This window comes from Cydia splendana, chromosome 24 (assembly GCF_910591565.1).
Source record: "Cydia splendana chromosome 24, ilCydSple1.2, whole genome shotgun sequence".
NCBI classification, from domain to species: Eukaryota; Metazoa; Arthropoda; class Insecta; order Lepidoptera; family Tortricidae; genus Cydia; species Cydia splendana.
In genome coordinates this window covers 4,392,596-4,415,730 of record NC_085983.1, presented here as the reverse complement: position 1 = coordinate 4,415,730, position 23,135 = coordinate 4,392,596, and the positions used below count along the sequence as shown (strand labels likewise).

General features: G+C 46.4%; 1 protein-coding gene across 1 annotated transcript in view; it reads left to right on the top strand.

Annotated features, from left to right (window-relative positions):
- Positions 1-23,135, top strand: part of LOC134802475 (cytoplasmic FMR1-interacting protein) — a 99,317-nt gene that overhangs the window by 72,988 nt on the left and 3,194 nt on the right. Inside the window, exons 14-25 of the mRNA XM_063775153.1 lie at positions 824-994; positions 3,204-3,286; positions 7,099-7,241; positions 7,984-8,157; positions 11,178-11,316; positions 12,800-12,886; positions 13,980-14,179; positions 16,319-16,452; positions 18,080-18,271; positions 19,383-19,507; positions 21,719-21,797; positions 22,565-22,659. Coding sequence (XP_063631223.1) covers positions 824-994; positions 3,204-3,286; positions 7,099-7,241; positions 7,984-8,157; positions 11,178-11,316; positions 12,800-12,886; positions 13,980-14,179; positions 16,319-16,452; positions 18,080-18,271; positions 19,383-19,507; positions 21,719-21,797; positions 22,565-22,659 — 1,622 coding nt within the window. The remainder of the gene's footprint in view (positions 1-823; positions 995-3,203; positions 3,287-7,098; positions 7,242-7,983; positions 8,158-11,177; positions 11,317-12,799; positions 12,887-13,979; positions 14,180-16,318; positions 16,453-18,079; positions 18,272-19,382; positions 19,508-21,718; positions 21,798-22,564; positions 22,660-23,135) is intronic.

Here is a 23,135-nt window from a genome sequence, read left to right as displayed (position 1 = left end):
AGTAAGGTACCGCTATTGTTTAGCGATACCGATTATTTTTGAAGGTAAAACTATACCGGTTGAAACATTAAGATATTAAAATTACAGCAGGGACAACCATTTTTTATAGGTGTACCTAAACCATCATTGGCCGAGCGTTAGCAAAGGTCTCCGTTTCAGCTCGGGCAAAAATGCTTTTGTATGTTCTCCTTTGCAGATCACATTTCTCAACTGATTCTCGTGATAATTTGTAAGCAGGTTCGATAGAACTATTCTGTTTCGCTTTATCCGCCAAAATGGAATTGCCACCCTGCTGAAACTTTATTTATTTAAATTCCTATTGAATGGATTTTGCACCTTATGAAAAACCGTATAGAGTAGTAAATAACATTTTACATCTGACTTAATGACATCTTGTTTTATTCGCTTTAATTGTACAAAACGCGTATCTCGACAAAGCAATATTAGGTAGTAAAACAGTCAACAATCAAATGAATTAAATAGGTACGTCACGTGTGACATGAACAGACAAGGAAAGCAAGATTAAATGCATTGTTTCACTTTCATCTTTAAATGGAATGCTTTTACCTTCAAAGGAGGCTAGTGGTCAATACTAAACTAAAAGTCCAATCTTAAAAAAACATGATGGGTCACTGACCTGTCCCAGTACAGTGAGGTAGTGTGCGTGAAGTGCGCTTGTGTGTGAAATGGGGTAAATTGACAGAATCTGATATTTTACCCACCGCTACCGTCGCCTTAAGTCACTTTGTCTCAATTAGGTATATCAGAAGAAGGATTAGTGACTTGTCCATGTTTTAAAATATCTCATATTTCTTTCTGACAGGCCCGTCTTCCACTCAACTCTACATGGTGCGCACTCAACTCGAAGCCCTGATCTCCGACAAATCTGGTGGCAGACGCACCCTCCGCAAAGACCTGGACGCCGCCACCCTCGTGCAGATCGAGGCCTTCCACCGCCAGAGCTTCTACTGGAACTGTCTGCTGAACCTGTCAGGTATAGTTCAGCTCCTGGTGTTTATACTGCTGGAAGCCCTGATCTACCCCTCCGCAAAGACCTGGACGCCGCCACCCTCGTGCAGATCGAGGCCTTCCACCGTCAGAGCTTCTACTGGAACTGTCTGCTGAACCTGTCAGGTATAATTCAGCTCCTGGTGTTTATACTGCTGGAAGCCCTGATCTACCCCTCCGCAAAGACCTGGACGCCGCCACCCTCGTGCAGATCGAGGCCTTTCACCGCCAGAGCTTCTACTGGAACTGTCTGCTGAACCTGTCAGGTATAGTTTAGCTCCTGGTGTATATACCGCTGAAACTGCTGGGAGCCCTGATCTACCGCTCCGCAAAGACCTGGACGCTGCCACCCTCGTGCAGATCTAGGCCTTTCACCGCCAGAGCTTCTACTGGAACTGTCTGCTGAACCTGTCAGGTATAGTTTAGCTCCTGGTGTATATACCGCTGAAACTGCTGGGAGCCCTGATCTACCGCTCCGCAAAGACCTGGACGCCGCCACCCTCGTGCAGATCGAGGCCTTTCACCGCCAGAGCTTCTACTGGAACTGTCTGCTGAACCTGTCAGGTATAGTTTAGCTCCTGGTGTATATACCACTGGAACTGCTGTGAGCCCTGATCTACCGCTCCGCAAAGACCTGGACGCTGCCACCCTCGTGCAGATCGAGGCCTTCCACCGCCAGAGCTTCTACTGGAACTGTCTGCTGAACCTGTCAGGTATAGTTCAGCTCCTGGTGTGTATACTGCTGGAAACCCTGATCTACCCCTCCGCAAAGACCTGGACGCCGCCACCCTCGTGCAGATCGAGGCCTTTCACCGCCAGAGCTTCTACTGGAACTGTCTGCTGAACCTGTCAGGTATAGTTCAGCTCCTGGTGTGTATACTGCTGGAAACCCTGATCTACCCCTCCGCAAAGACCTGGACGCCGCCACCCTCGTGCAGATCGAGGCCTTTCACCGCCAGAGCTTCTACTGGAACTGTCTGCTGAACCTGTCAGGTATAGTTTAGCTCCTGGTGTATATACCACTGGAACTGCTGTGAGCCCTGATCTACCGCTCCGCAAAGACCTGGACGCTGCCACCCTCGTGCAGATCGAGGCCTTCCACCGCCAGAGCTTCTACTGGAACTGTCTGCTGAACCTGTCAGGTATAGTTCAGCTCCTGGTGTGTATACTGCTGGAAACCCTGATCTACCCCTCCGCAAAGACCTGGACGCCGCCACCCTCGTGCAGATCGAGGCCTTTCACCGCCAGAGCTTCTACTGGAACTGTCTGCTGAACCTGTCAGGTATAGTTTAGCTCCTGGTGTATATACCACTGGAACTGCTGTGAGCCCTGATCTACCGCTCCGCAAAGACCTGGACGCTGCCACCCTCGTACAGATCGAGGCCTTCCACCGCCAGAGCTTCTACTGGAACTGTCTGCTGAACCTGTCAGGTATAATCCAGGTGTACATACAGCTGAAAGTGCTGGAAATTCGACCGATGATGATATTTGATGTCGCCGGGGTAGACGACGCGCACAGACCTGGACGTTGACAGCTTAGCCCATCTTATGGTCACTAGTCTTAAAAAATACCACACTCTTCATCAATAAGCTAAAAATCAAAGCTATTAGACTTATAAAAGACGCCTGTTGGATGTCACAGAGTCATGTGACAAACCATCTCTATATTTTTAATTTTAAAAGCAGTAAAATTAGATTGCGGTCAACAGATTGTTTTAATCCATTTGATTTTATGCCTTAACACAATTATATTAAGACTATTAAGTCATTATTTAATACACGCTGTGCAATCGTATAATGCTTGTAATATTGATTATATTTCATTAACTATAAACTATTTGTTAAGCTCAATAAACACCGATTGTCGTATGTGTGGCGAAGAGGAAGAGACAGTAAGACACTTAATGTGTGAATGTCACGCCCTCGCCAGACAAAGAATGAAGGACTTTGGAGCAGGATACCTGGAACCAAAGGACTTTAAAACGCTACCCATGAGCTCCATCACCCGGCACATGGATATGGTGGGAAAAGCTCTTGAGTAGTTGACGGATCTTTTCTAGGGGGTAACTGCACAAAAGATCCTTATGGGTCGAAGTGTATCCGCAAGGGCCCCCGAAAACAATAAGATAAGATAAGATAAGCTCAATAAAGATATGCATTATAACTAGATCAATATGATTGCGATTTATTCACAGATTCCTTGCAAAAGTGCTGCGACCTGTCCCAGCTGTGGTACCGGGAGTTCTACCTGGAAATGACCATGGGAAGGAAAGTCAACGTAAGTGTATCATTTATTTATTGAAATAACCATTGTCAATAAACATTACAGGCATAGAACATTACTACAGAGGCTCGGGGAATAAGGGACCGACGGCGAAGGAGTTATAGACATTAAGAAGTTAGGGTCTTATAAGACCATTTTTGCCCCTTAGGTTTTGCCCCGTAGGCCCCTTCACAATTAAGGGGTTCCTGCCTATTAGACTAAGATTAAAAATACTAACAAAAAACTAAATTAATCAATAACAAAAACTAATATCAAACTAACCAAACATAAATCCATGTAACAAATAGTAGGAAATAAAAGGCTTTTTATTTTTATTTATTATATAAGACGATTTTTGCGTGGCCCGAGGTGGAGTGGGGCCCAATTTAAAAAATCGACCCTGTATTATACTCTGTATCTTTAGGTATTTAAATAAAAATAAACAAATAATTTGTAAATTTTTGGGTAGTTATAACATTTATTGGTTAACCAACCAAATACAAAACCGCCTGGACGACTTTATTTTAACCTATAGGGTGCCCTCAGACAAGGAGTGGCGTTGACACACTCTCCCACGGAACTCACACGAACGCAGAACCCCATTATACACCCAAGCTGCGTACTTCGCACCACTCTTAGCTCTCTTCATATCCGCCATAAGTTCCAACAAGCACGCACACTGCCAAGGGTTTCTGTGCAGAGTTATAGCTACTGCTCGGTATGGCGGTCGAGTGATCACTGACGCAAAGTTATTTGGGAGAAAAGTTAAACGATTACTATCAAGTAGCAACTGAAAAAGGTCACTAAAAGCGTTAGGAGATATATAACTTATCAAATTATTATCCAACCAGATGATCTTTAAAGATTTCACTTTGAATAAAGAGTCTGATATACTCGTTAATTTATTATCACTTAAATAAAAACTTTCTAAGTTGATTAAAGATTTAAACACGTCTGGGGAAATATACTAAATTTGATTATAAGTTAAATATAAATCCTCCAATTCCACGCCAGCTGAGAAAGTCCTGCTATTAATTGATGTTATTCTACTAGACTAGGAAATAGTGAATATGCACCGAAAACAGGTATATTACGGAGCTTATTATTTGTTAAAAAAATATAGTTCACATGAGAGACTGGAGTGAAAACCGCTGCGTCTATCTCTTAAGTTATTGTAACTTAAATATATTTGCTCTAGGTTTGGAACTGTGGTGTTAAAATCGTCTGGTGCTAGTTTAGTGATATTGCATTTCTCTAAGTTGAGTAGTGTGACGTCGTCATCTCGGGTGGGTTCGAGGATGCGTCCGCGGCCGTCCCAGACGTGTTTGCAGTGTTGCCATGTGGCGCGGTCGCTGGTGGTGGACGGGAGTAGCGTCAACAGCAGCGCCAACGCTACGACTGAAGGGCCTGCAACACATTATATAATATACAGGGTGATTCATGAGACGTGAGCAGGACTAATCCTGCACACTCAGCAACTGATAATTAATCGATCACCGTCGTATTTAGGTGAAACAACCACACTTCCCATTTTTTTAACTTTTTGGTGAGGGCAAATTTAATTATGTACAATCATGGTCACCCTACAAGACCGACCTAAACATAAAACCTGTTTAACCGTAATGACAGCATTTTGATTACGAAGAAAATAAACTGTCAGGCGACAACTTGAGTGAGATACGAATTTTCAAAAGTAACCAGACCGTGATGACAGTGATGACATTCAATTTGACACAGAATATCGGTAGTTTAGCATTCTAATTTTAGGGTGACCATGCATGTCGTAAATAAATTAATAACTTTTTTTTTCAACACAACTAGAAAATTAACGTTAACCTCACTAATACTGATACGAAACAGTTGCTTATAATTTACGAAATGCGCAGTGTTAGTCTTGCTCACGTCTCCTGAATCACCCTGTATAAAACTCACCTACAACTTTACAACTACATTTTACCGAAATAAAATTACAGATTAATTAGAATTAGCATTTGAATTCGGCTTTCCTACGTACGGGTCTCATGATGAGGGATGCACAACAAAAATAGCGTGTAAAGTTTCAAAGAATATTAAACGGTATAAGTACTTCAATTCATATTGCTTTGTTAAAAAATAATTATAAACATAATGCTTTAAATATCTACACAATATTGTTAACATATTGCAGTAAATATCTACAACAGTCGGTCCTGAAGTACGAGTATTAAAGGTCTCTGCCCACTACACCATACCATGACCGTAGTAGGAACGATTCAGGCAAAAAAAAATTCTTTGTATTAAAAAGTATGAGACTATGCTCACTAGCCCGTTCCGTCACCGACCATACCCGTCGCGTGCCATGCACGGACCGTCAAAAATTGTCGGCGAGGATATTTTGTCGGTGCCGAAACGCTCCGTGCACGGCACGCAACGTTGCCAGAACGGTGCGTGCAGGCGGTGAAACGGTGGGCGTACGGGTTATAACCGCGTATGGTGACCGTTCTAAGCCCGTTATAAACGCGTTGCCATATTTCTTGCTCGCTCTTGCCAGTCTGATAACTATTCGGTCGTTCTTTCTGACGAGTCTTGCTCTCGCGAATAAAACGCGGGTACTAAGGGGATGAAACGCGGATGCTATGGGGATTATAGGCGGATGCTATGGGGATGATACGCGGTTACGACGGGCACTAAACCAGTTATGCACGGATATGAAACATGAAACGACGTGGACACGTTCTAGTGGGCATAGTAGTCCGTGTCGCGTTACATTCCGTGCCCGATACGTTCATAATACAGTCATGGTATGATACGATGTAGTGGGCAGAGACCTTAAGTAAAACCAGATCCTTGTCAAAATGTCACCTTGCTTATACCGTCTATATTTACGAGGAGATATAGTAACTTACTTGCGGTAAAGCGCGGCCGGCTCCCTGACACTGCGGGGTTGCGAACTGCATCGCAGCCATAATTGTGTTTTTAGTTTTAAGATATATTTTGTAATAATATGTATGCTAGTTTTAAGGTATTTATCTATGGGCCAATAGTTGCCTGAAAATAAATGTTTTCATTAATTCAAAGCGAGTAACCACCATCGCTGATGAGTGATGATACTGATGATAAAAATGTGAAGTTAAAGTAGTAAATGATATTTTGTAGGATGCATTGCAAATTGTGAGTTGCACGTCTGAACTAGAAAACAGGCACTGAATGAGTGAAGATTTCGGTAGCCCACAAATGTTATGATCTCACTGTTAACCTTTAACACTTATAAACGAAATATATACACAGTGACAAATAAATATTTAACCAACGAACTAGAATAACTTCCGTCGCTGTATTTAACACTTACACTCTATGTTTATAAACATTGCTGTGTAAGGCGATTATTTAGTATTTTAGATAGCGGTGTCACTATTTGACTGATATTAAAAAAATATGTCGACCTTCTAAAAATATCTTGCATAAAAATAAGTGTTTATCTTACACTGCATGCAACACAACTAAATGTTTTATGACTATTTATTTTACAGAACAAAATAACCTGCTTCTATCCAACTTTCTTCCATATTCCACACGACAGATCGTGTGTCATTTTGTCATTCGCGTCCTTCCTAACATAAAATATAGGACTAGGGAAATAATAACTTATATAAATAAGCAATAAAAAATAACAACAAAACCAAAAAATATTGAGTAGGTACCTACATCAAACGGTCTTTGAGAAAAACGCATTTAACCGATTTGCAAGACCGTAGTGATCCCATAAGAGCACCGTGAACAAAGTTTTGTACGGTGCTCTAAAAAGCAAAATAATTTTGCATTAAATAATGTAAACATGTTCCTTCCAGAAATGCATGGTCCGCCACCAGCACAACGAGGAGTGCAACGACTTGATCACCATGGAGAAGCGGATCCAGTTCCCGATCGAGATGTCCATGCCCTGGATCCTGACTGACCACGTCCTGCGCAGCAAGGAACCTGCCATGATGGAGTGAGTCCAACATCAAATAAAATGTAGTTCATTTCCAGTCAGCCCTCTCCTGATTTAAGTCCTCATGTGGCTCGGCCGTTAGCTGCGCACATAAAGCATCGACCTCACACTGAACAACAGTCAAAGTACCGCATATACAGTTCATTTGCAGTCGGTCCTCGTTTGATTTAAGTCCTCATGCGGCTCGGCCATCAGCTTTGCACATAAAGCATCGCCGTGATCTGATGTTCTAGGCCTTCGGCCTCGCACTGATGCGAACCTCGGCTAAACGCTCTGAACTCGAGGTTCTAAAATAAAATAAAATTCTCTGGAAAAAACAGCCTTTGAATTCTACTAAGAAATGTTTTAGTGTCTAAGAGAGACCCCACACTAGCGTCTCCCGAGCGTCGGCGTCTAGTCAACTCTATAGCTGCTGCTCGACGCCACGTTGGCGCAACTGCGCAGCGACGCCATTTTCCATAGCGCTGGCTAGACGCCGCTGAAAAGATGCTAGTGTGGGGTGGCCCTAAAAGCGCACGGCCATTTATGAAATTATATAGAAATTGCGTCCTAACGCATTCATATAGTTTGGCGAGCCATTTGCGTCAGCAGAAAAGGGCGGCAAATTTAAGAATATATTGTCCTCCCATAGAAAATTTGAATTTCGCGCCTTTTTCTACTGACATAGTGGGGCCAGAGTATATTCACATATACAACTGTAAAACTAAACCTGAAATCGACTAAAACTTTTTTTTGTCTACAGATACGTGCTCTACCCGCTCGATCTTTACAACGACTCGGCCCAATACGCGCTGACCGTGTTCCGCAAACAGTTCCTATACGACGAAGTAGAAGCGGAGGTGAACCTGTGCTTCGACCAGTTCGTGTACAAGTTGTCCGAGCAGGTGTACGCGCACTACAAGCAGCTCGCGGCCAGGTAACCATACCCACAGGCACACCCCGTCCCGATTGATACTACAAGTGCTACACAATACGTGCTGTGTTCAGCTAACTGTCCTGTACGATGGAGGCGGAGGTGAACCTGTGCTTCGACCAGTTCGTGTACAAGCTGTCCGAGCAGGTGTACGCGCACTACAAGCAGCTCGCGGCCAGGTAACCATACCCACAGGCACACCCCGTCCCGAGTGATACTGCAAGTGCTACATAATACGTGCAGCCCTGGCAAGTCTACAGAATCGGCACTTCATGCAGTGGTAAGCAAAATTGAGGTAGCGATTAAAAACAGGTCCATGTGCTTAGGAACCTTTATAGACATAGAAGGAGCCTTCGACAGGACTAGGTTCAGCAGCATTGCAGCAGCACTGGTAAGACACGGTGCGAATGCAGTTATGACCAAATGGATAAACAACATGTTGAGCCAGAGGGTCATAAAACTTGGGACTGGCGAGACACAGCAGGCATTAGTGGCGAAGGGATGCCCCCAAGGGGGAGTTCTATCGCCACTCTTATGGAACCTAGTGGTGAACGACCTCATAACAACATTAAACAACAATCACTACTACACAATCGGCTATGCTGACGACATAGTGATACTAACGGGTAATACTTGACAACAAACTGAATTGGAGTAATCACCTAAATGGCAAAATTGATAAGGCTACAGTCGCGTTCTGGCAATGTCGTAGGATGGTGGGTAGAACCTGGGGATTAACTCCCAGGCTAACTCTATGGCTTTACCAGGCAGTGATAAGACCAATAATAAGCTACGGTGCGATAGTATGGTGGCCACGCAGCAAACTATCCATTGTGGAGGCTAGACTACAACGACTCCAGAGGTTGGCCTGTATGGCGACAACGGGCTGCATGAGGATAACACCAACCGCGGCCCTGGAAGCCTCACTGGGCCTCCCGCCGCTGCACCTCTTTATACAACAAGAAGCGCTGGCTGCGGCGGTACGTCTAAAAAAATCTAATCTCTGGAGACCGCCTAGGGTGCCACACACCGAAATCCTCTACGAGGCCATAGGTAAGGAACCGCTTATAGAAGCGGTGACTGACAGGATACCCAAGCAGTTCGTCTTCGACAAGAAATACAAAATACAAGTACACGAAGAACCCCATGAAGGACTCAACCCAAGGGAGCTGAGAATCTTCACGGACGGATCAAAAACAAGGTCAGGCACTGGCGCTGGGGTTTTCTCAGAGGACCTAAACATACACATCTCGACACCACTTGGTGCCCATAACACAGTCTTCCAGGCGGAATGTATGGGCATTATAATGGCAGCACACGCAATCGTCTCAAGGGAAGTAATGGACTACCCCATCCGCATACTCTCTGATAGTCGATCAGTACTACAAGCTCTACAAAGTTATACTCTCACTTCAGGGCTAATTTACGAATGTCACAAAGCTCTGTCAGAGGTATGTACCACCAATGGCGTAACTCTGCAGTGGATCAAAGGACACAGCAACTCACGAGGTAACGATGCAGCCGACATCTTGGCGAGAGGTGGTTCGGAACTGAAGGTGGCAGGACCTGAGCCAATCCTACCTCTGCCATATGCCTGGCTCCAGAACACGCTGCGACACAACACCAAGGTAAAACACCAACAATACTGGTCTAACCTAGGCACCTGCAGGCAGGCAAAGGAAGCCCTCCCGACACTCAACCCCAATCTGTCGCGGAGACTTCGACAGCTGAAGAGACCACAGCTCCGGCTTATAGCCGGGGCAATAACTGGACACGCCTCATTTAACAAGCACCTACTAACCCTACGTGTTACAGATAGCCCCCTCTGCAGAGCGTGCATGGAGGCAGAGGAGACAGCCGCCCACGTCATTCTTGAATGCCCAGGGGTGGCAAAATACCGGGCACAACACCTCGGCTCACCGGGGTCTCTCCCAGAAGTCGTCGGCAACGTCAAGGGTCTGCTAGGCTTCTTGGTAGAGTTGGGTTGGCAGGAATAGTGCCGCCAACCCATTACGCAAAATAGGCGCGATATTATGACGTCGAGTTGCGGAAACCAAGCCCGCGAAAACCTATAACCTATAACCTATACATAATACGTGCTGTGTTCCGCTAACTGCCCTGTACGATGGAGGCGGAGGTGAACCTGTACTTCGACCAGTTCGTGTACAAGCTGTCCGAGCAGGTGTACGCGCACTACAAGCAGCTCGCGGCCAGGTAACCATACCCACAGGCACACCCCGTCCCGAGTGATACTGCAAGTGCTACATAATACGTGCTGTGTTCTGCTAACTGCCCTGTACGATGGAGGCGGAGGTGAACCTGTGCTTCGACCAGTTCGTGTACAAGCTGTCCGAGCAGGTGTACGCGCACTACAAGCAGCTCGCGGCCAGGTAACCATACCCACAGGCACACCCCGTCCCGAGTGATACTGCAAGTGCTACATAATACGTGCTGTGTTCTGCTAACTGCCCTGTACGATGGAGGCGGAGGTGAACCTGTGCTTCGACCAGTTCGTGTACAAGCTGTCCGAGCAGGTGTACGCGCACTACAAGCAGCTCGCGGCCAGGTAGCCATACCCACAGGCACACCCCGTCCCGAGTGATGCTACAAGTGCTACACAATACGCGCTGTGTTCCGCTAACTGTCCTGTACGATGGCGGAGGTGAACCTGTGATTCGACCAGTTCGTGTACAAGCTGTTCGTGTACCTGCGTGTTGTTATAAACGGGGAAAGTGGATTTAAGTAGTGTAATACCAGTGGAGAATCACTACAATGTACAGAATACACGTCATTGGTTTTAAATTAGTCTTTTTCATTTTAATAATATAAAAAGCTGAATTTTTTGCATCTCCCAATGGCGTTATTGTAAACGCGTTACTGGCTCGAATTAGCTAATAATCGATTGTCTTTATCTGTCATTTTGACTTATGTATTTGTAAGAAAGGGATATTATCATAATTGAAGTAAATCAGGCCCGTAAAGTTTTATGAATGCGGTGGTAACTGATTGAGCCTTTATTGCAGTATGCTCCTGGACAAGCGGTACCGCGCGGAGTGCATGGCGCGCGGCGCGCCGGCGGGCCCGGCGGCGGGGCGCTACGCCTCGCTGCTGCGCCAGCGCCACGTCGCGCTGCTCGGCCGCCACGTCGCGCTCAGCGCCTTGGTAAGTCGCCATTCTTAGGACAACACCGGGAAGGGCGTCAGCATTCGCACTATTTCCCCTCTGCCGAAGCACATGCCCAACTGGGCATGCACACAACTAAAGGCGTGTCTCGATATCGCGCGGCGGCCGCGCGAGTATTGTTCGACCGCGGCAAATCTGTATTTTGGCTCGCGAGTCATTTTTGGCACCATCTTGAACTATAGCGCAGCAGCCGCGCGCGGCAAGCGATTCCATGCAATACTTCTTAATGATCTGTAGTGTTAATCACTACTTTTCCTGCCGTGTTTAGTGCCGTATAATTTAATTAAAGTACGACACTTTTTATTATCTATTTCTGCGGCTGCACGAGCCAACTGAAATATATACACATCCGTCCCAACTGCGCGCGAACACTCCTTTGCCGCGCGCCCAAAAACCGACAGTAAATGGTTCTATGCGCGGGGCGTGGCTCGCGCGCCAATGATCGACTTGGCTCGCGCGGCAGCCCGGTACCCATTGCGCGCGGCTGCCGCGCAATGGCGATGGGTTCGATAGTTTTCCGCGCGATATCGCCGATATCGAGACGCGGCTTAACGCAGTGCGTGTTGTGACTCATACGTACACAAAAAGAAATCGATGCAAGATTTGTCTTTGACGTGTGTCGTTTTCTATGTATTTGTGTACTCATTATAGATTGGATTTTGTATGTAAGTGTGTGAGAAGTGCGACTGTGTGCACGTTTCCTCCGGCAAAAAATGGCAGAACGATTTGTACGGTAAGATGTCGCTTGGGCTCCTCCCTTCCGACGTGTCGGAAGCCGGTGTTGCTCGAAGTCGCCACCATCATTCTAATTTTATTTAGCTCTAATATCTGCTTTTAAAGGTAAACATTTTTTATTGTATTCACCACAGTTGCTGCAAGACAGCATCCCTCCGTCTGACGTTAAGTTCGGCGCGCTTAGTCTTGAGAAGAGAAATTCGCACATTATACCGGGTGGGCCCTATACGAGCAAATAATTCAAACATAGATTGTACCCCGCGCGCACCCGAGCTTGTTAGTAGCTTGTAGCTCGGTACTACTTACAGGGCTAGCGTGCCTTATTTGAAATGTTTTGTATGTTTGTGTTGGTGTGTAAAAGTCTGTGACAACCTTACTGTGATTACAGAATAAATAATAGTACTACCGTACAGAAAGAAAACTTCCTACAAAACCGAAGTTTGACAGCGGTTCAAGGTCGAATCATGCTGTCCCTTTCTAATATATGGCACTATCCCTTTCCGCTATTTAGGGTTGTCAAAATTCAAGCCACTATCTTGTCTGTGGTCGTGCACGCAAAGGGACGTCAAGTTGTGTCAACCCTAATAATTGCTCGGAGCAATGCTGAGCCGAACAGAGCCGAGTTTGCCCAAAGGGAGGAGTTTCGCACCCCTAGTATCGGCATTTACGCAACTTAAAGCGTCGGTCCACTGTTACTTTTTACACTATAACGTGTTCATGTGATCAGGTGGCCCAGCGGATCAACGCGGACATGCACCGGGCCCTGGACGCGGCGGTGGCCAAGTTCGAAGCCGGCGACATCACGGGTGTCGTGGTAAGTTCACTTATTACTATTTCTTCTTCCTCACGTTGTCCCGGCATTTTGCCACGGCTCACGGGAGCCTGGGGTCCGCTTGACAACTAATCCCAACAATTGACGTAGGCACTAGATTTACGAATGCGACTGCCATATGACCTTCCAACCCAGAGGGGAAACTAGGCCTTATTGGGATTAGTCCGGTTTCCTCACGATGTTTTCCTACACCGAAAAGCGACTGGTAAATATCAAATGATATTTCGTACAAAATACCAGCGCTTTATGTTAAACATACTATAGTTAAGGGGCTTCCCCACGCCAATGACCTTCGATCTGAATCCCTTAGTTTTCTAATGTTTTTTGTAGCTTATTCTTATTATATTAACAGCAACGGCTTTAAGCAATATAGTATCCCATATTTACTTCAAAGTTCATGTGTCTTCGAGATATTTGTCATCAAAGTTGAACAATTTTAGGCTAAAAAACCGGTTTTCTGGCCACAACTTTTGTGTTAATTAGTTTAAAATTAAAACCAGACAAACTAGACACGTTTTACGAAAAATATCAAATGAGATTTCGGGGTCGGGATCGGGGTTTGAACCCGCGACCACCGGATTGAAAGTCGCACGGTCGTACCGCTAACAAATAGAATAGATTGTATAGAGACGGATTGTTAAAGTAAATTATGTAGCCACTGTAAATTTACTGCCATCTTTCGACAGAAAATGAAACTGTTAGAACCAAATGGCGTTCTTGAAGAGAACTTTGATCCTTATTCTTTCACTGATATGTGTTAACTTATTAAATATTGATATTAACGCCATCTACTCGACTATAGGCCAAACGTATGGTGCAATCTTTCTCTTCATTCTTCAGCCTTCTCTCGAGTAGATGGCGTTAATATCAATATTAACAAGTTAACACGAATCAGTGAAATAATAATGATCAAAGTCAAATGGCGTTCTAGCAGTTTTAATCGTCTGTCGGCAGTAAATGTACTGTAGCTACATAATTTACCATGACAGTAACTCTCTATTTCAAATTCTCTTTGCTGCTAAGCTACCAGCGCTTCTCGCTGTGCCAGAGTATTGACAGTCCCATTGTTTACCAGGAACTGGAGGGCCTCATAGCCGTGAACCGCCTCTGCCACAAGCTCCTCAGCCGCTACCTGGCCCTCGACGACTTCGAGAGCATCCTCCGCGAAAGTGACCACGGAGTACTAGCGCCCTACGGCCGGGTCACTCTCCACGTGTTCTGGGAGCTCAACTACGACCTACTGCCGAATTACTGCTACAACGCGGCCACTGACAGGTCAGTACCCGACTGTACTCGATGCCTTGACTTATATCGGATGACTTAGAGCATCCTCCGCGAGAGTGACCACGGAGTACTAGCCCCCTACGGCCGGGTCACTCTCCACGTGTTCTGGGAGCTCAACTACGACCTACTGCCGAATTACTGCTACAACGCGGCCACTGACAGGTCAGTACCCGACTGTACTCGATGCCTTGACTTATATCTGATGACTTCGAGAGCATCCTCCGCGAGAGTGACCACGGAGTACTAGCCCCCTACGGCCGGGTCACTCTCCACGTGTTCTGGGAGCTCAACTACGACCTACTGCCGAATTACTGCTACAACGCGGCCACTGACAGGTCAGTACCCGACTGTACTCGATGCCTTGACTTATATCTGATGACTTAGAGCATCCTCCGCGAGAGTGACCACGGAGTACTAGCCCCCTACGGCCGGGTCACTCTCCACGTGTTCTGGGAGCTCAACTACGACCTACTGCCGAATTACTGCTACAACGCGGCCACTGACAGGTCAGTACCCGACTGTACTCGATGCCTTGACTTATATCTGATGACTTCGAGAGCATCCTCCGCGAGAGTGACCACGGAGTACTAGCCCCCTACGGCCGGGTCACTCTCCACGTGTTCTGGGAGCTCAACTACGACCTACTGCCGAATTACTGCTACAACGCGGCCACTGACAGGTCAGTACCCGACTGTACTCGATGCCTTGACTTATATCTGATGACTTAGAGCATCCTCCGCGAGAGTGACCACGGAGTACTAGCCCCCTACGGCCGGGTCACTCTCCACGTGTTCTGGGAGCTCAACTACGATCTGCTGCCGAATTACTGCTAGAACGCGGCCACTGACAGGTCAGTACCCGAGTGTACTCGATGCCTTGACTTATATCTGATGACTTAGAGCATCCTCCGCGAGAGTGACCACGGAGTACTAGCCCCCTACGGCCGGGTCACTCTCCACGTGTTCTGGGAGCTCAACTACGATCTGCTGCCGAATTACTGCTAGAACGCGGCCACTGACAGGTCAGTACCCGAGTGTACTCGATGCCTTGACTTATATCTGATGACTTAGAGCATCCTCCGCGAGAGTGACCACGGAGTACTAGCCCCCTACGGCCGGGTCACTCTCCACGTGTTCTGGGAGCTCAACTACGACCTGCTGCCCAATTACTGCTACAACGCGGCCACTGACAGGTCAGTACCCGAGTGTACTCGATGCCTTGACTTATATCGGATGACTTAGAGCATCCTCCGCGAGAGTGACCACGGAGTACTAGCCCCCTACGGCCGGGTCACTCTCCACGTGCTCTGGGAGCTCAACTACGACCTACTGCCATTTACTGCTACAACGCGGCCACTGACAGGTCAGTACCTAAGTCTACTCGATGCCTTGACTTATATCTGATGACTTAGAGCATCCTGCGCGAGAGTGACCACGGAGTACTAGCCCCCTACGACCGGGTCACTCTCCACGTGTTCTGGGAGCTCAACTACGACCTACTGCCATTTACTGCTACAATGTGGCCACTGCAGGGCCGTAGCTAGGGGGGGGGGGGGGGGTCATTATGAACCTAAGAAATAAGGAAGCATTATGGGGCAATGCCCTAACTTAAAATCCCATTGCCTTACCTAAGAAATTTCTTAGAAATACCATCGACTTTGATAATATAGGTATTGCGCCAAGTGCATCAGGACGCTTCTCTGATGAAAAGCCACCTATTTTGACGTAACCATGGCAAAACGCACGGTGATTGCATTGCTAATCGAACTGAGATTCTGTCAATCTCTATTCAATATGACGTTGGGTGAGGTAATTCCATTCAAGGCGGGTCGGTGTATAAATAATTTTGCTTATAGGCCCCGAGCATGAACTATAGGGGGCAGCATAGGAGCCGTCACATTTTTGGCGCGAGGCGATGTGTCGTTTATGCTTCCGATGTTGCCCACAAGATGGCAGAACCTACTATGTACAAGGAAACGTACCGACGAGAACGGTAGATGGTAGCACTTGCTTTGGCAATGTACATGTGCACATATGTTTCTGATTCAGACCACAATATGGCAGACCCTCCAACGCGCACGGTCCCTATACTGTGTGTTTATCTATTAATCAGCATTATTGAAACCCTCAGGTTCGTGAAATGCCGCGGCATACAGTTCGCAGCCAACGTGCAGCGGGAGCGGCCGCAGCAGTATGGCCACGCTCTGCTGTGGGGCTCCAAACAGCTCAGCCTGGCTTACTCTGCGCAGTACGCGCAGTACGCAGGTAACTAGTACTGCTGTAACAACGTGCAGCGGGAGCGGCCGCAGCAGTATGGCCACGCTCTGCTGTGGGGCTCCAAACAGCTCAGCCTGGCTTACTCTGCGCAGTACGCGCAATACGCAGGTAACTACTACTGCTGTAACAACGTGCAGCGGGAGCGGCCGCAGCAGTGGCTTACTCTGCGCAGTATGCGCAGTACGCAGGTAACTAGTACTGCTGTAACAACGTGCGGCGGGAGCAGCCGCAGCAGTATGGCCACGCTCTGCTGTGGGGCTCCAAACAGCTCAGCCTGGCTTTCTATGCGCAGTACGCGCAGTACGCAGGTAACTAGTACTGCTGTAACAACGTGCAGCGGGAGCGGCCGCAGCAGTATGGGCACGCTCTGCTGTGGGGCACCAAACAGCTCAGCCTGGCTTACTCTGCGCAGTACGCAGGTAACTTCTACTGCTGAAACTTTGTTCAACCCCTTACCTCTCTGAGTCTGAATTTTCGTCAGACAAAAAACCAGGGACCGCTACCGGGATTACTAAAAATTAAAATATATCATAGACTGGTAGATAGAATTTAAGTAGGTATGGCTCATGTTTTCATTATCTTTCTGCGGTTATTATGTGTAGGCGACAAACCCGCCTCCGCATCAAATTAGCCACAGCAACTACGATGACGTCCACCGTCACGTCACCGGACAGGTTAGCCGGCGACGGGCCCGGGGGCCGGCCCGCGGGGGGACACTCAGAAGCAAAAATAACGGCTCGCGAAACGCACATATATCGCGTCGCGTCAAAATAAATTAAGATTATTTTGTAATGTATTGCAATTAAAATAGTGTTACAGTCCGCTATCGTTTCATTCAGCAGTCTAGATCTCCTGGGTTCACAATACCTACTACGAACTAGGCACTAGACGTAACATTATGTATGTTAACATTTTTTTACTTAATAATGAACCTCCAGCCTGTTTTCTTAAGTATTTTAAGTACACTACATTGTACTACAAATCCATTTGTATTATGTGACTGTTTGTGTTCTAAAAAAAAGAATTTACATTGTTTTGATATTATAGAATAGTATTGAAGTAAGGGTAATGATTGAACAGATTAGCTAAATTATATGCAAAAATATACATGAACAACCCTGATAACGAAATTGAATACCGGTTAATTTGTATGAAAAATATACCGGTATTCGGTCCCTACAAAAAACTTCCTTGAGGTTTTACTGTTAGATTTGAATTTTGAAACTTACGGTTTGGTAAAAGTTTGTCAACATTTATAATTGTACTTTTGTTCCAATTAATAAAAATAATCCGATCGAAATATGAATTGCTAGCTTTGTTGTACTAAACGGTCTCGCTTTGCTCGCCCGCCTAAGTCACGCTCAGTCCGCATATCCCTATATCCTTATTATTCACAACGACGGGACTTAAATCGCGTAAAATTATGTTTTAAATTTACCTCCGACGTTTCGAGGACGGCGTTGTCCCCGTGGTCTCGGAGAAGACTGGCTAAAGTTGACATCAACATCTTCTAGCCGCGCGAGTTTTTCGAACTATCCGCATTTGGTCTTGTTTATCAACTTTTTTCCCTATATCCTGATCTATATCTACTTATCTATATATTTTCTTTTACCAGGGTTCGTGGGCACGCAGCACCTGCACGCGCTGGTGCGGCTGCTGGGCTACCAGGGCGTGGCCGTGGTGGTGTCGGAGCTGCTGGGCGTGGCGCGCGGGCTGCTGCACGGCTCGCTGGCGCAGTTCACGCGCGCGCTGCACGCCGCCATGCCAAGACACTGCAAGCTGCCGAGATACGACTACGGCTCCAACGGTAACAACAACCCAACAACACAACACACCCCACACAACAACACGCCCACACTCAACAACACCGCTAACCGTAACACAATCCCAACACCCCCTAAACAACACAACAACACACTCACCTACCTACCTTTTGAACCTACAGGATAACAATATTTATTTATTTATTTAGAAATTTAATTCAGGCAACAAGGCCCATATTACAAATACCTTACAGACTAACATACATATGTATTTTATAAACTTAAAACTAAACACTATTTAGTCGACAAAACGGCGTGGCTCCGTTGCATCGGCTGCTCTTGTGTCGGATTCGGCAGTTTGCCCCGGAACCTCCGAAACACGACACCTTTCGGCCAGAAGTCGACGCACTCGATGGTTCCCAATATACCCAATATACCCAATATACAATATACCCTATAGGTTCAAAATGTAGGACAATGACGACGTTTATTGCGGCGGTCCCACACTTTGTTTCGTAAAAGTAGGTGTATAGTTGGCTTAGGCTGACTGTGAGAGGTTTTAGCAAATTTTAGAAGACTGCATAGTACATATATATGTATACATACAGGGTGATTTCGGTGTCGCGGAGCAAGAGAACAAAACATCATACAGAAATCCAAGATGAGCTTAAATGATGTTAATTATTGTTTATCACCAATAATGATGATTATTTTTCAGATGATAAATAGAAAATAGTTATTTACGATATAAGTGCGGAAAAGAGGAAATTCGAAACGAGTGCCGATAAATTAAAACAGGACCGAAGGGAGTGTTTTAAATGGACACGAGTTGCGATTTACCTATTCGCACGTGTATCGTACAACGGTTTACAGTACATATGGCCCTTTAAACTTTTGACATACGCACGGAAAGTCCTGTTTCCCGCACTAGTGCGGGAAAGTAGGACCATATGTACTGTAAAAACATTTTTGCATACAATTTGGTCACCCAACTCAATGTGACGTCTTGTCGCTTTCCATACAGCGTATGACAAAAGTCATGATTACTTAGTATAAGTTATTACTTGAAAAATAAGAAAAATTAAGATAATGTGGATCATTTACAGAGTCGGAAATCAACCTATATATACATACAATAATCTATATTTGTTTCAGGCGTCTTGGGCTACTACCACGCACAGTTGACAGATATCGTGCAGTACCCCGACGCGCGCACGGAACTGTTCCACGCGTTCCGGGAGCTCGGCAACATCATACTGTTCTGCATGCTCGTCGAACAGGTGAGACGGCGACACTGGAGCGACGGAGACGGCACTACCACGCACAGTTGACAGATATCGTGCAGTACCCCGACGCGCGCACGGAACTGTTCCACGCGTTCCGGGAGCTCGGCAACATCATACTGTTCTGCATGCTCGTCGAACAGGTGAGACGGCGACACTGGAGCGACGGAGACGGCACTACCACGCACAGTTGACAGATATCGTGCAGTACCCCGACGCGCGCACGGAACTGTTCCACGCGTTCCGGGAGCTCGGCAACATCATACTGTTCTGCATGCTCGTCGAACAGGTGAGACGGCGACACTGGAGCGACGGAGACGGCACTACCACGCACAGTTGACAGATATCGTGCAGTAACCCGACACACGCACGGAACTGTTCCACGCGTTCCGGGAGCTCGGCAACATCATACTGTTCTGCATGCTCGTCGAACAGGTGAGACGGCGGCACTGGAGCGACGGAGACGGCACTACCACACACAGTTGACAGATATCGTGCAGTACCCCGACGCACGCACGGAACTGTTCCACGCGTTCCGGGAGCTCGGCAACATCATACTGTTCTGCATGCTCGTCGAACAGGTGAGACGGCGGCACTGGAGCGACGGAGACGGCACTACCACGCACAGTTGACAGATATCGTGCAGTACCCCGACGCGCGCACGGAACTGTTCCACGCGTTCCGGGAGCTCGGCAACATCATACTGTTCTGCATGCTCGTCGAACAGGTGAGACGGCGGCACTGGAGCGACGGAGACGGCACTACCACGCACAGTTGATAGATATCGTGCAGTACCCCGACGCGCGCACGGAACTGTTCCACGCGTTCCGGGAGCTCGGCAACATCATACTGTTCTGCATGCTCGTCGAACAGGTGAGACGGCGGCACTGGAGCGACGGAGACGGCACTACCACGCACAGTTGATAGATATCGTGCAGTACCCCGACGCGCGCACGGAGCTGTTCCACGCGTTCCGGGAGCTCGGCAACATCATACTGTTCTGCATGCTCGTCGAACAGGTGAGACGGCGGCACTGGAGCGACGGAGACGGCACTACCACGCACAGTTGATAGATATCGTGCAGTACCCCGACGCGCGCACGGAGCTGTTCCACGCGTTCCGGGAGCTCGGCAACATCATACTGTTCTGCATGCTCGTCGAACAGGTGAGACGGCGGCACTGGAGCGACGGAGACGGCACTACCACGCACAGTTGATAGATATCGTGCAGTACCCCGACGCGCGCACGGAACTGTTCCACGCGTTCCGGGAGCTCGGCAACATCATACTGTTCTGCATGCTCGTCGAACAGGTGAGACGGCGGCACTGGAGCGACGGAGACGGCACTACCACGCACAGTTGATAGATATCGTGCAGTACCCCGACGCGCGCACGGAGCTGTTCCACGCGTTCCGGGAGCTCGGCAACATCATACTGTTCTGCATGCTCGTCGAACAGGTGAGACGGCGACACTGGAGCGACGGAGACGGCACTACCACGCACAGTTGACACTGACAGAAAATGTGACGTTTTCAACTAAAAGGTACCATATTGTCGGTTGTCGATAAGGTTGATTTCAAATTCAACCATTATGGAATTAGCACCTTATTGACAAGCGACAATAAGTAAGTACCCTTTTGGTTGCAAATGGCACAAATATGCCAAAATATCCATATCGGGTCATAATTTTTTTAACTAGTGGCCTTAATTGGAAACTTTAACTTGTTTAGAGCATTTAGTAACTGCGAGACGCCTTGGCTGTCATTTTCTGTACAAAACAGTCTGCCGATATTTGCGGGGGGGGGACGTCAAGTGTATGGCTGTTTGTACATGATTTGTACGTAACGTACAAATAGCCATGCAGATAAACGTCATTCCATACAAAAGTTTGCACAATTGTGCAAGGTTTCCGGCAGAGGGGTAAGCTCTTAAAGGCGACTCCGGTTATTAAATGCTCTAAGTTAACTTGACATTGACACTTGTCGCTAAGAAATAAGTGTTACTCCGTAGAATTTACTCACGCTCCTTTGAGCAAAAATTTAAAAACAGAGTTTTTTTTTTGAAAAGTTCAAAGACGTTCTTTTAGCAAATTCAGAGTTATTTCAAGGATTTTATATTGTATCCCTGGCCTCAGAAATTCTGCGACATATACTTGTACAACGGCATTATTTTGGGACTCATCGCTTATTGATCAATTTTGTATGTTTAGGCGCTGAGTCAGGAGGAGGTGACGGACCTACTGCATGCGGCGCCCTTCCAGAACATACTGCCGAGACCCTTCACAGCTGGTAAGCTAACATCCTACAACATATTTAATACAATGCATAAAGTGTCATTCAATGGAACTTGCTAACTATGTAAACAAAAGTCACTAGTAAATTCATCATTCATAGACAATTTCAATATGGCGGTTTGTTTACATAGTTAGCAAGTTCCATAGAATGACACTTTACGCTCAGAACATGCTTCTCACTTTGACCGACCGGCCAAAGACGCCAACTGACGCGCGCGGCCAAAGCAGATATATATTGTCATTTATTGACAGGTTAGGCATCGAAGGCACAGAAGGCACCTTTCGCATTCAACCACGATTGAAAATTGTGTCAAAATCATAGAGAAATTTGTAAAGAAAGAGGGGTAACTCCTTGCATCAGTTTTTTTACCAAATCGCGAGTTATTGCGTAGTCGACATCTAGCGTCAAGTAGCGGTATTTATGAGTACTGCTAGTTTCTCTATGGTCAAAATATTTTAAACTACTGTTAAATTAACCAAATTAAATATTTTTAAACATAAACAAAATTATTAAATGATAAACGTCAGTAGGTATTTTAAAAGTAAAACTCCCTTATACCTTGACTTTAAACAAAGTATTTTACTTATAATTAGTGACATAGTTAAAAAAGAAAGCTATTACTCCCTAGGGAGTTATATCTTTTTTTTCACAATCCATAACTCCCGCGGGAACAATATAGGCCTTTACCCTTCAGTACACCTGCATGAAATAAGATCTTTTTTGAGCAAGTGTGGTGAAAAGATAAATAAACGCATTTCCAGAGGGAGAGAAGCCCGAGACGAAGCAAAAGCGGCTGGAGGCCAAGTACGCCGCGCTGCAGATCGTGCAGAACGTCGACAAGTACGGCACTGCGAAGGTAATAAATAAAATAAATCATTTATTAGCGTTCAGTGCTGATGGGGTTGCCTCGATTCTGCAGCGCGTCAGGGATGTTCGCGACAGCCCGGGTAGACTGCTTTTATGCAACCATGCGCATCCCTGGTGCGCCGTGTTAGGGGCAGCTCCAACAGCATCCTGAAAATGATCGCGAGCAGGTTTGACTGCGCATATGTGAACCATTGTTGCATGGCCCAGCATAATAATAAGGTTGTGTATGACATTTATTATTGATTAAAGTATTTGGATTAATTGTGTGGTAGTAAGGGGAATGGGGCTAATAGTGTAAATAATAGTTAGTAATAATTTGTATTTTATTTTTAATTGAATTTCTATTTTATCTTATGTAATTTTAATGTAGGTATGTCGATATGGACTTTGTTTGAAATAAAAGATTTATTTTTATTTTTATTACAGACTCTTCGGCTCTGTAGTTTGGTTAGTCGGCCATTCTAT